The sequence below is a fragment of the Curcuma longa genome, chromosome 20 (assembly GCF_044706935.1).
Source record: "Curcuma longa cultivar G26 ecotype Majalengka, Jawa Barat chromosome 20, ITB_CL_G26_1.1, whole genome shotgun sequence".
NCBI lineage: Eukaryota > Viridiplantae > Streptophyta > Magnoliopsida > Zingiberales > Zingiberaceae > Curcuma > Curcuma longa.
The window spans coordinates 12,563,109-12,577,338 of NC_133880.1; the positions used below are offsets into that span (position 1 = coordinate 12,563,109).

At 33.8% G+C, this 14,230-nt stretch overlaps 1 protein-coding gene across 1 annotated transcript in view; it reads left to right on the forward strand.

Moving 5' to 3' along the window:
- The first annotated feature begins 2,972 nt into the window (after positions 1-2,972).
- Positions 2,973-14,230, forward strand: part of LOC141813359 (uncharacterized) — a 63,152-nt gene continuing 51,894 nt past the window's right edge. The window contains exons 1-4 of the mRNA XM_074701313.1: positions 2,973-3,172; positions 3,264-3,411; positions 4,456-4,551; positions 5,193-5,269. Of these exons, the coding sequence (XP_074557414.1) occupies positions 3,005-3,172; positions 3,264-3,411; positions 4,456-4,551; positions 5,193-5,269 (489 nt within the window). The 5' untranslated portion in view covers positions 2,973-3,004. The remainder of the gene's footprint in view (positions 3,173-3,263; positions 3,412-4,455; positions 4,552-5,192; positions 5,270-14,230) is intronic.

A 14,230-nucleotide genomic window follows, 5' to 3' on the forward strand; every position in this document is an offset into this window, starting at 1 on the left:
GCTTTTACATGAAAATAAATTATGAAATGGATCGATTTGATCTTAATTGTCCTATATTGCATAATCTGAGGCTTGATTATAATTTTCATGATTTAATGGCAATTTTTGGCATTAATTTGATTTTAAATTGATTTTAGGGCTAAATCGGATCCGACTCGAGCTCAACCGCGGTCAAATCAAGTCAAATTTGTCAAATTGATCAAGCCAACATGAAGGACATGATCTGGATCGAGCCCGATCAAAATCCCGGAATTTTTTGGAAACCCTAAGAAGCCCTAAAGCCTAGATCAAGTTCTGACCGTGGATTCAAAATCAAAGGCTGAGATTAATTGGTTAATCAGAAGTATAAAACCTTCGTTTTAATCGGGTGAACAGTGGCTCGCCGCACTGTTCATCGTCCCAAAACCGCGACCGCGATTCCCCTGTTCAGCGACGTACCTCCACGGCCAGCCCCGTCCTCCCAAACCGAAGCCATTGCAATCCTTGATCCTTGAGGAGTTAAACGCCGGCCGATTGGGTATTTTCCGGCGGCTGGAAGGGCGCGACGGAGAGGGTTTTCCGGCGGGTCAACCCCTGTTTCCGGCGTTTCCGGCGGTCTGCTGCACAATCCGAGCCCGAGCTTCGAGGAGGGGTTCTCCTGGGATCTCTGAGCTTGCTTGTATCACCAGAAACACCATCGGAGCATCGAGAAGCTGAGGATTTCAGTTTAGCCATCTCAAACGTTGCTGCACGGCCTGATTTCGCGGCGGAGAGGGTTTTTTCGGCGTGTTTTCTGGGTTCGGCTAGCAACCCAACCTACACCACGTGAAGACTCGTGAAGATCAGTGAAGCCGGATTGCGGGTTTTGATTGACGCCCAGCTGAGGAAGAACAAAGGAAAAGGGATGGTTTGGATGTTTCATTTCTGATTTTGCTTCTGATAGTTTCTGTTTCTTTCTGATTTCTGAATGTTTCAGTTAGAATCGAACTCTTAGCAACTTGTGATTTGTGGTTAGCTGTGTTTGAATTCAAATGGCTAGATTGATTCATTATTTTGTGTAATCAAGTTTTCTTAGCTTCAATTCCTGGTTTAAATTCACTTCCGAAACTTGCAATCACTGTTCCGTGCCACTTCTTCTTCCATGTGCCGGTTTGCTAGGGTAGGCTAATTTGAGTGTGGATTTTGTTGTTAACTAAGTTTAGGTGGATAGTTACATAGCACAATTGTTCTACAAATTAGAATTGCAATCGGCCATTACTTTAGCTAGTGTTGTTTTTTTGTTTTTAGCTTCTCTAATTGCATTTTATTTCAATTCAGATTTTTTTTTATTATTTATTTCAATGATTTGATGAGTAGAGTTTAGCATTAGGGTTTATCTTGAATTAGGATTTCATTTGCTTTAGAGTTTCATTTTTAGATTAGTTAATTGTGTTTTTCATTTATTTGCCAATTTTTCATTTACATTTCATTTCAAAAACCACCAAACCCCCATTTTATATGTGAAAACCCCAAAAAGAACGACACCCAAGCTCGAATTAAACCGTTTCTACTAGTCCTTGGAAAAACACGACTCGAGGCCCCTATACTTCATTTATTTGAATTTATTATGGGTTTTCGATAAATTTATAAATTCTAATTTGAAGCCCTATCGTGACACCTAATTTAGGGCTAGAGTTCTTTAGTTTTTGTTTGTAATTTCCTATAATCTGAGGATTGTAACTCTTGCATTTCATAACTAGGAAATGATAAGTTTTAATGTTAGCTAGTTTAGGTTTCATTGCTTGATTTCGAATTGTTTTGCATATTTAGGTTAGATTGGTAATTAGGTTTTATTGCTTGGTTATTGAATTTTGATTACATTTCATTTGAAAAACCAAAACCCCCATTTATATCTGAAAAACCCAAAAAGAACGACATCCTAGCTTGGTTCATACAAACTCTCTGCTAGTCCTTGGAAAATACGACTCGTGGCCCCTATATTGCATTTGTTTTGTGAGCTAGGGTTTTCGATTATAAATTCTAATTTGAGGTTCATTCGTGACACTAGTTATGGTCTTTATCAAATTTTGGCGCCGTTGCCGGGGACCTTTTATAGGGCAGGAGTGACACCTTTTACGTGGCCTACGTGTTCTATATGTCTTTCGAGAGAAATGACTACGTTGCCCATGTCCTTGGAATAAACAACTACGTTCCCTGTATCTTTTTGAGAGAAATGACTGTGTTATCCATGTTCTCTGGAAAAGACAGTACCGTAAGTCATGTAAAATGTAAATCTTAATTCAAGGCCTTTAGGCTAAAAGAAACTGATGAATCAAGTTAAGAGGGGCATATGCCCAAACTATCAAAATCGAGTGAATCAAGTTGTCAAACAATGATCAAGTCGCCAGAGTCTAAGACCTGATTAGGAGGAGTGATTAGGAGTTGGAGCCCACCAGATGGGGAGGTCGAAGATCTGGGCTGAAGGAATTAAGTGACTCGAGTTGCTTAGAGTAGTCGACGAGGTCGAAGACCCGAGCCGAAGGAGTTGAATGGTTTGAGTGGCCTAAAGTAGTCGGAGAAGTTGAAGACTCGAGTTGAAGAAGTCGAGTGGTTCGAGTCTCTTTGAGTTGTCGAAGACTTGAACTAAAGGAGTCGGATGACCGGAGTTGAAGTCAAGTTGCTCGACCTGAAAGGATTTAAGCACGCTGAGTCACCTGAAATCGAGTGGCTACTTTAACCTCTATCTCCGTTTAACTCTTGTTCATATTTTTAACTTGACTCAGTCCGGCATAGATCCCATATCCACATCCACTTTATCACCATTAATTTAGTGAAAGGATTATTTTTTGTAGGACATAATGGTTGGACGACCCCACGAAAAAGTTTAATCACTTTGGAAAAGTACAAACGGACACGTAGACTTGGGAATTTTACAATTCAAAATCTAGCAAAAAAAGATTTTTGAGAAATTTATAAATTAGGTATCTATTTCTTGCTCGAGGGGCCGTGTCAAAGGTTCCCCGTCTCGGTTCGATCCTCTTTGTCGATGGCGGGACTCTCTCTTCGCTGCGGCGATTGCGGCGCCCTCCTCAAGAGCGTGCAGGAGGCGCAGGAGCACGCGGAGCTCACCAAACACTCCAACTTCTCTGAATCTACTGAAGCCGTCCTCAATCTCGTCTGCAAGGCCTGTGGCAAACCCTGCCGCTCCAGAACCGTAAGGATTCCTCGCCCATTTCCCCCTACTTTTTGCTTTTCTTTGCACATCTGTTGAAGTCTGTTAACTTGCGGTGATCTGGGGTGCGAAGGAGTCCGATCTGCACACCAAGCGCACGGGACATGCAGATTTTGAAGACAGAACTTTGGAGGCAGCGAAGCCAATCGAGTTGGCGGCCTCCCACAAAGCTTCTGCTGAATCGGTGGAGAATGCCGGTGAGGAAAGTGTCCAGACTGAAGGTGATTATTGCTTGATTCGTGTTTTATGTGTTGTTTCTTTCTCCGAAGGTTGGATTCTGCGGAATTCTGGTTTCAGATGCAAGCAATAAATCAAGTAAATGATATTCCTCGGTCAGATTTGGAACTTATTCTGGTTGCAATGCTGATTTTGGTTAGGCTCGATTGATTCTCTTGTGTTGCAACAGTATGCGATTTGATAGTTGAGAACCACTTCAAGATCTGGAAGAATAAGACAGTTGTAAAGAGGGATAGTTGGGAGAGTTTGAGGAACAACCCCACTCAAGGATTTACTTCTCTTAAAGCTAACATTTATTAAAGAAGTCAAATTGTTTAATGCGAAAAGGGACAGTTTAGACAGTGTGTGAGAATGGTTTTTATATGGTTTAATTGGGTAAATGCCCACCAATTTGATGAGTATACATAGGTCTATCTATGACTATAGTCAGTAAGTAAGTTGATCTTTTCTTTTGATCAATTGTTTAGTTATGTTGCTTTCCTTCCCACTGCTCATCTCCTTGCTAGTTATCTACCTGAGGAAACCAAACCTACCTCTTCCTGGAATGATCTTGTCCATCTTCCTATCTTCTCTAACCATTTCTTATGATAAATGAAGATATAACTCTTCAAAAGTAAAATATTTTGTCTGTAATTGGGTTTCATATGCGGATATTGAACAAGTTACAATTGTTCAAAATATGACTGATTTTCCCTTGCTACAAATGTTGTGATGACGTTTCCACTTAGAAAAAAGGAACAAGATTGTGCAACAAATATGATATAATGGGCTTACAGTGAGGCACTACCAAAATCTTATGTCATATTATTGTACATGATTTGAATAACAGGCTTTGATGTCATATTATATTGCTTGAAGACTTCATGAGGTTGGATATAGCTAGTTGCTTGATAATTTACTTGGGAAATCATTTTATGTTTCTATTGCTAGAATCCATTTGCATTAAGTAGTCCACGCAGTATTTCCATTTTTATATTGTATTATTCCTTTCTGACTTAATATTTCCTTTTGATGCTGTTCTATTGCAGATATGATTGTTCCAGAAGTTGATAAAAATCTGCTCGAGCAACTTGAATCAATGGGATTTCCAACTGCTCGTGCAACCAGAGCACTTCACTTTTCTGGTATGGTTTTATAACCTAATCAACCTATAAACTTCCTAATTTTGGTTTAAGAGTATGTGGTATTTATTCTTGTATTGTAGTGAAAAATATGTTGCTTCTTGCATGATTTATTCTTAGGTTGTTTCTTGAATTCTAACTATATAGAAAATCATTTTCTTATGCTATTGAAGTTACTTTCTTTTCACTTTTTTAAGTTTCTTTGGGACTCAAAATTTGTACCTTTTGCTTCTGCCACATGTTTCTTTATCTTTTGATTGGTCTCATACAATATACAGAAATATATATATATATATATATATATATATATATATATATATATATATATATATATATATATGATCACGTTAAGATCATTATACTGTGGACTCTGCTTGTGTCGGTGCATGCACTAACTGTTAGTATTTTCTACAAGAAAAATTAGAACATGATTCTGAACTTCAAATGTATGAGACATTGTATTTTTGGCCAACAACATGATTCTACAAGAAAATTAGTATTTTGGTCAAGGCATTAGGAATTGGGACATTGTGTATATTTACTTTATTTAACCTAAGAAACAAGATTCTGTACCTCGAATATCTGAGAATTAAGCTTTTCTGTTTTCCCTGTGATCATAAACACTTCAAGATCTTCTGTTCTAGGTAATAGCAGTATTGAAGCTGCAATAAACTGGGTAGCGGAACATGAAGATGATTCAGATATTGATCAGATGCCTTTGGTATGCTATTTTTTTTTCATGTGTCCATGCTACTATGGTAATTTTTATTTAGATTGATTTACTAGTACATGTTTTTTTAGAATTTCTATGCAGAAACTAAAAATTAAAACATAATCTCCTATTATTTTTTGAATACTCTAGGTTAGGAAAGACTTAGGAGAGACTACGATGTCATCTTATAATTATCAATCTGAATTATGCAACATTTACTTGCTCCTTCTTAATAAATGATTTTCACATTGAAAACCTTTTGTGCATGCAATTTTATATGTGCTATTATGAGATGTCTTGTCATGAGTTTGTCAGCGAATGGGAAAGTTGGTTGTTTTCGTTGCTGGCTGTTCAACCCAAATTCAAAGTTGTATCTATTGCCGGTTCTACAACCCAAACTCAGTTTTATCTATGTTTTAGGTTTTTCACAGTGGCAGATTGTTTCTTGCATAATTCCTCGCATCCTAGCAGATATGATGACAACCTAAAACACCTTTAGTTCAAGGAATCATTAATTGGCTCTTCAGGCAGCAATCAGCAGGGATTTTGGTTGAATGTTTCAGTTGCAAGGTGAATATTGTTTAGGAGTGAGTGTAAAGTATCTTATATAACTAATGATTTCTTTTGTTGCGGCAATAGTCAATGAAGTTCATCAGACACTATTCACGCAGAATGGATGCCCAGAACACAAGATCCTCACGAAAGCTGCACCTGTCTACTCCATTCATTCTGGTTCACAGTGGACATACATTCTGTTGCTTGATTAAATGATCAGTCCACTAGCATAGTAGTTGTAATACATCATAATCGAGAATCTTCATGCTACCCATTACAAGCCCATTTGAAGGTATTCATATTACTCTAAAATAAAAAGGATTAACATATAGCTTTGATAGTTGTACATAGAGTTACAATGCCTACAGAGACTTGCACGATGACTATCCCATCTACGAGCAGTCAGTTTCTAGATAATCACTGCTAGTCCCACGTGTTATAAAATTCAAAATTTCAATTCTTGTTTCAATGCTTTATGGAAAAATGTTGTTTTTTAGGTATCAATGAATATGCACCCCAGCAGTTAGTGAGGTTAAAATCAAGAAAAAGGGGGGTTGGTTGGATATATTCAATTTAACTGATGGCAAGGACTGATCTTGATTCAGCCATGAAACTGAGAAAATGTGGGCACCTCTTCCTACTTCGATCAATTTATGTTGAACTCTATGATTGCATGATACTGTTTAGGCTACTATCTCGTTTAGCCTGAATGGGGTCTGGGGAAAAAAAGTTGATTAGAAGGGATTATAAAAATTGGTTGGATAAGGCACAGATTATGATCCTACTTCATGTTTGAATTTTGTTCCTTCTAATTATACTTTGACAGACACATGCATCAAAATTGCAATGGCTTTAAACAAGGGTTGAAGTGATGGAGATAAGTGACAATTTTCTCTTAAAGTCTATAAAATAGGGATTCCAAAGCCTAATTTTTAATTTGGGATATTGTGGCTGATGACGAACCTATTTGGGAAATAATGTGAAGTCCAATCGATGTTGGAAAGTCAAAGTTATGAGAAGTTGAAGATTTTTAGTCAGAAGAGTCAATATTGCTTGCTAGAAATCCTAAGTGTAGTCAAAGTATAGTTTATTGGGTCATTTATGCTTCCAGATTGTGTAATAATCTACCTATGGTAGTGGTGCCTAAATTTATACATCCTTCAATAGTTTTTAAACTTTTATTTCAGTTCCCTATGCCATATATAGCTTTAACCAGTCAAACCCTTTGCTTATGTTGGATCATGAAGTTTTGGTGCCAGAATCTTTTCCAATCTTACCTTGAGACAAAATTTTACTTGTGTTGAACTATGCCGATACAAGTTATGGGTCTACACTGAACAAGCATACTGATCTGTGCTAGAAGAAGAGGAAGGAGGAGAAGAGGATAACATCATCTTGTTTGGTCACCTAGCATCATCAACAACAATGACAACAATACAATGGACGGTACATACCATAATTGCTAAACTTGGCTGATTTTGATATAGATGGATCAAGCTGGATGATGATTAGCAAGGCGTGACCTGATTTTGAGTGTTTTCTCAGACATGTTTTTGAGAGATGAAAAAATTGAAAATAGAAGTGGAAATTGTAAAGACCTTAGCAATCATTGAATCAAGTCAGATCTGTATTAAATTGTTTAATTCTACAAGAAATTGACAGATTCTGTAGATTGTAGAAATAGGCTGATGTCTTGTTGCTCTCAATTTGATGTATCAAAGAAAGAATATGAACCTTGAAGGATGAGGATGTGTTCTACAGATTTACATATTAAGAAATCTTCTTGTTGTTCTGCTTCTTGCCCTAGTCACTAGATTTTGTGAGAGAAGAGGACTTCAGAAGAGGAGGGAGTGACAGAAAGAGAGAGAAGAGATTAAATAGGTTTTAGAGTTGATGGTTTCCCACTGATAGAAAGATTTAGTTCATGTTTGACACCATGACCCAGATATGAGAAGGATATATAATTTAATTAGTCATATTGATATTATTCTTATTTGATTAATGCAATGCTAATTAAACATCAGTTGATTGATAATTATATAATTAATTTAATTATTTGACAATGATTATATGATCATATCAGTTAAATTTATTTATTATAAATATAAATGATAACAAAAAGTTTTTTTTATCATAATTATAATAAAACAATATCACTGATTGTATAGTATTGTTATCAATTGATATTTGATTCAATTATTAATAGTCAAATAATAATCAAATAATAATTAAAGGGCAGCCCGGTGCACGAAGCTCCCGCCATGCGGGGTCCGGGGAAAGGATCCATTGTACGCAGCCTTACCTTGCCTTTGGCAAGAGGCTGTTTCCAGGATTTGAACCCGTGACCTCTAGGTCACATGGCAGCAACCTTACCGTTGCGCCAAGGCTCCCCTTCAATCAAATAATAATTAAAATTTTAAATTATTAATATCGGAAATTTTAAAGTATTATGTGATTAATATCATAAAAATAATCATTTATGTTGTGGTTAGAGAATTTGTCGCTTGTTGGACCGAATGAAGCTTTCTCCCGTTGTCAGACTTGCGTAAATTAACATGCGTTAAAGGGCATGCTGGGAGTCGTCTCAATGAGGCCCCTTTGATGTTTAAGCCATCATCCCCTCCATGAATAGAACAATTAAGACTGAGTATTCGGTTAAAATCGAATCGAACTAAATAACGAAAATCGAATAAATCAAAATTTTTTTGAATAAACTGAACTGATCGAATTTTTCAATAATAACTGAATAAATTGAATCGATAAAATATCGATTAATTCGGTCAAAACCGAATTAACCAATTTTTTTCAACACATAGATTAATTCAATTAAAATAATGATATCATATCATTTTGGTCTCCGTTCAATCAAATCTAAGTAAGCAATGAAAATGAAATGAAGTGGAAATAAGAATATAGTTCATTGTTTTTATTTTTATTCACTTTGATAATTTGTCTAACCTATGTATACTATTTGTTAAAGAATGAGATTATAGATATATACAATTCCGTAACATAAAGCTGTACGTTAATGATCTAGATGGAGCATATTTATATGTTTTACCGAACTATTCTTAGGCAGGAGTTACTTGGGTAAAAAGTCAGCAAGCAAATACGAAGGAGGGGAAGTGCCCATAAAAATATAAAATGACTTGTATGGGGCATGACAATTTTTTTGACCATTTTCCTCTCCTTTTGCACATAGGTAAATCAAACCTCAACATTATGAAATCAGGTTCTAGTAAATACTCCCACAACAGGGTAAGAAGGACAAGTCCAATACAATTCATTAACTTTCACTCAAGTATCAGGACCCATAATTATATCCTCAAATGGTTTATACTTAGATGGTATGGAGACATCAGTTCGTGTCCAATACAATTCACTGGTAGCTCCTTAGTGACTCAATGCTAGGTAGTTTTTCCATGGTCCGTGGAAATGATTTCTTTGATTTCCAAGTTCAAATAGAATTTTAGACAGAAACATAATTTTGATTATGATCAATATATCTTTCCGATTCAATCACAAAACAATAATTTTCTTCTAAATGTGTAAGCAATCCATCCCGCATCTGATAACATTTGGCGTATAATATAATGCAAAACTCAAATGTAGATGTATGGAAAAAAACTCCCTACTCATAGGATTGAAAGAACGATAAAGAAAGACTATTTATTTGCCCAATAATGTCGGACAAAATTTTAAGTCTCATAAACTTGTATAAAGAACTTGAGTTTAGCAAGATCCCGATTTAGATTTCATATACATGACTCATTCACATAATTGAACAGTCACAAATCACAATCTCACAAGAGAATTTTAGAAAAAACTATGAATTAGAAAATACCATATAATGATTTTGTTTGTCTTAAAAATTGCTAACAATGAGCGTACAAGGTTCTAGACAGAATTATAAATGTTATCTACTTACAGATTACAGATCTACTTGTTTCAGACATACATGAAACTTCACACAATTGTTGGAAAACTTGATAACAATCATTTGGTTAGAAACACCAAGATAAAAAATTAATCATTTGAAGAGCAGCTTTCACGTGTACACTAGAGAGCAGCTTTTTAATCCCAACATAGCCATGTGTGTCCTTAGCAATCCTTTCCAAATCAACCTGCATTATATAAATCAAGCTGTATAAGATCAACAATCACTATCACATGTTTATTGAACAAGATAACATAGATAAATATTGGGAGTTTAGCACCTTCATTTCTAAAATATGAATAGATATTGGGAGGAAAAGATTAAGAAGTGAACTATAATAATATATTTTCTCTTTTTCTTTTCTTAAAAAAAATTTCAGTTAAAAAACTCCATTCAAACTCCATAAACAGATGATAGAAAGTTTCTATTTGTAGATGAAACATATAAGTTAATGTGCTGTTCAGATGAAAAATAGAAGTTGCATATAACATGCCATTCAGATGAAAAATAGAAACATATAACGTGCTCTATTTGAAACATATAGTGTGCTGTTCAGATAGAAATTGCATAATTAGTAGTGCAGAGATCTTGTCTAGTCGTATTTCTATTTGCAGAAAAAGGTTATCAAAATCAACACCCACTCATTATGTTCAAACTAGCTAATGGAGTACACATACACTAGGTATCATAAAATTCAGAGAGATTGGTTTTAAGTTTCACAAGATGTTGGGATTGAGATAAGAATTGACAACTGCTGCTCTAGCTATATTTGTACAATTTCTGTTTGAAAATCAAACACAGGTCAATTGATGTTGAATTTTCAATGTAATAGTCAATTATATCATAAGATAGCTTCATGTTCTTAGTATGGAGGTCAATTTAAATAAAATACAATATTTGAATATACAATTGATTATTATGTCATTCATCCATGCACCGGTGTTATCGAAGAAGATGAGTCCATTATAGTTTTTGAGAATTCTGACAAAAAAATGCAAGTTAAATAAATAAATTATAAATAAAAATCTAATTGTATTTTTCTTAAAAAGAAAAATTTATCGCTTTTAAGTTTTCCTACATACTTCAAAATTTCTTCAATATTGAGTGATTTCAAACTTAATCGAAGTAAATCTTGAGTACAAATAAGATTTTGTACCACCCTAGGGGCCGTTTGATTGGGGGTTATTGTTGATAACCTTGGTTATCAAAGATAACCTTGGTTATCAACGATAACTTTGTTTGATTCAGGTTATGATCGATTCCTAAATAATGCAGCATCACCGCCACGTCAGCAAATGAGCTATAACTTGGGAATGTGATTACCTTGGTAGCCTAAGGTTTTCTACGATTCCGGAGGTTAATTAAATTTTTTTTTATGATTACCCTCCGATTTTAAAATTGAGTTAATTGAAATGTACCATGAAACTTAATTGAAACCGAGTTAATTAATTTAATAAATTTCAATTTAAATACTTATAAATTTAAAAGAGATAGTTTATTTTAAATTTTAAAAAATAAAATTAATGAATTTTTTATTAAAATAATTATTGTAATGAATTATTTTATTAAAATATATATAAATTTATTTTAAATTTAAAAAATAAAATTAACGAATTATATTTATTAATTTAATAAATTATTTTATTAACATAATTATTTTAACGAATTATTTTATTAAAAATAAAATTAACTTAATTATATTTATTAATTTAATGAATTATTTTATAAAATAATTATTGTAACGAACTATTTTATTAAATAATATATAAATTTATTTTAAGTTTTAGAAAATAAAATTAACTAATTGTATTTATTAATTTAACAAATTATTTTATTAAAATAATTATTTTAATGAATTATTTTATTAAAAATATATGAATTTATTTTAAATTTAAAAAATTATAAAAAATTATATTTATTTTTTATATATGATTAATTTATTACCATAATTAATATTAATATTATTAATTTAATTATTTTAAAAATAAATTGAATCAAGGGAAATATAGTAAATGTTAAACTGACTGTGTTTTATTCTTTTCAAATAAATAAGTTCAACCAAACAACATTAGATTATGTTTTATACCCCATAACTTTGGTTATGTGATTACCTGATTATTATATAACCAAGGTTATACATGATAACTTGAATCAAATGCACCCTAGAAGTCAAGGAACTCCTAAAACAATCAAATTCCTGACCACCAGTACTGAAAGCGGATTCTAAAACAACTGTTGATATTGGAATAGCTAATACATCACGAGTAATTTGAGCAAGTATAGAAAATCTGTGGCAATTTTGCTTCCAGCATCCAAAAATGTCAAAAGTATCACAATACTCTTCAACTATTTCATTAAGATATTTGTCTAATTCTGACATATTGCCATCACCAAAAATTTATGTCTTTTTGTTTCTTATACTTTGCAAAGATTGATTGTCTTTTCAAATATATTTGACTCATATTTTTTGAAGCATTGCCATTGTCAATTGATTCTGAAATAGATGGAACTCTTGAAGTATTGCATTGAGATTTCATTTTTTCCTTATAATTCTTGTATAAAGCAAATAAAGTATCCTTTATTATCTTTTCTACTCTTGTACCCTTCTCATCTCCATATGATTCAATGAACATAAATTCTACGAAATCTAATTTATACCTTGGATTAAGCACCACCGCAATATAAAGCAACTTATTCATCTTCTCAAGATTTCTCCAATATTGGTCAAATTTATTTTTCATTTTAATTCCCATCGAATACATATCAAGATCATCACTTTCTTGCCAATTCTTCAAGATAGTATGAATAAAACTAATTTCATATGCAAAAGTATTGGATGTGACATACAAAGATCCTGGAACTTTTAATGTTAGCTTATAAAAATCTTGTAGTAGAGATGCAAAAGTCTAACATTATTTCAATCTGCACTCGTTGGCTTCCCATCAAAAGTTTTCAATTCTCTTGTAGGTTTACCATCTGATTCAAGTGTCATCTCTCCATTTTTATTCAAAACAATATGCCAATTTGTATATTGAAGATCTAATTTAAAACATGGATCTTGTCCATCAACCTATCAAAAGTTCATTCAAATTTTTGAGCTATATTTAACATCAAGAAAGTTGAGTTTCATCTAAATATAATGAGTTGAGAAAGTTGAGTCTCACCCTCTCTTGAACCTAGTTGTAAACTTAACTATGCTTGAGTTGTTTTAACAACATGAGGATGTTTTTTACATAAGGTAATATGAGATTTCAAACTTGTTCCATTCTTATATGTATCACAATTTTTTTTTATCACAATATTTGCATTTGACTGTAATCTCTGATTCATCATTAGTAAACTTTATAAACTGATCCCATACTTCACTTCTTGGTTTCATTGCTTTTCTTTTCACTACCTTTCCTTTAGATTGTATAGTAGCTTTTGTTCCCACTGAAGGATCAATATCAGATTGTGGTATTGAATAACTATTATTAACATTCATATTTGATAAATCTCCTTCCATTGACATCAGACAAATATTGATCACAGATGCACAAACACAGAACACTGTTCAAAAATATTGCAAGGTGTGATAACACTGTTCAAAATATAATTGACTAAAACTAAAAGACATATAAAACTCAACCATGACTCTAAAACTAAAAACATGATGATACTATCAGGATATTTACATAGTTAAATACTTGAATTCAACAAGAAATATCGTGGACAAAGAAAAGATAGCATAGACATCATGGACAAGGTTTAGATTTACTGCAAAAAAAAATAGTTACTGAATCAAAAGTAGGGAGAAAATATATAATTAATCTGACAATTTATATTGGGTGAGTGTTACGAAGAAGAAAGATTTGATGATAATTTGTGATTCAATGTACGAGTGCATATTAATTGAGTGGTGTGCAGTACAAGATAAGATTACAAACTATAAAATATTGAACAAGATAGTATACTTGTAACCTGTGGCCCATGGGCGGTCGCTGGCTACTACGGCTTGAGGAGAGACTCATGCTTGGGGAGAAATGAAAAAGAGGCGGTGAGACGATTGGAGTAAACGGAGCTTAAGCCGATGGCGAGAATGATAGGAGGGCTTGAGCTTATGGCAAGAAGTCACAGACGGGCGTTGTGAGAGCGAAAGGAGGGGAACAGGCGCCGGTGGCAAGAGCAACGAGAGGGGATCGAGGCAGGTGCTGACGACGAGAGAGGGGATCAGGCAACGAGTCTCCGGAGTCGCAGGAGCTGAGGAGTGGGACGCAAATTGTGAGTGAGGACCGAGTAGAGTCGCGGATTTGTGAAGTTAGGGCTCATTTAGGGATTTGCCATGTTTTTTTATCGGTTTATTCGAGTAAACCGAATAAGGAATTTAAAAATCGAAACCGAATCAAATAAATAAAAAAAATTGATTTTTTATTAAAAAATTGAAATTTAGAAATAACCAAATTGAATTTTTAAATTTGATCGGTTTGGTTGGTTTATTC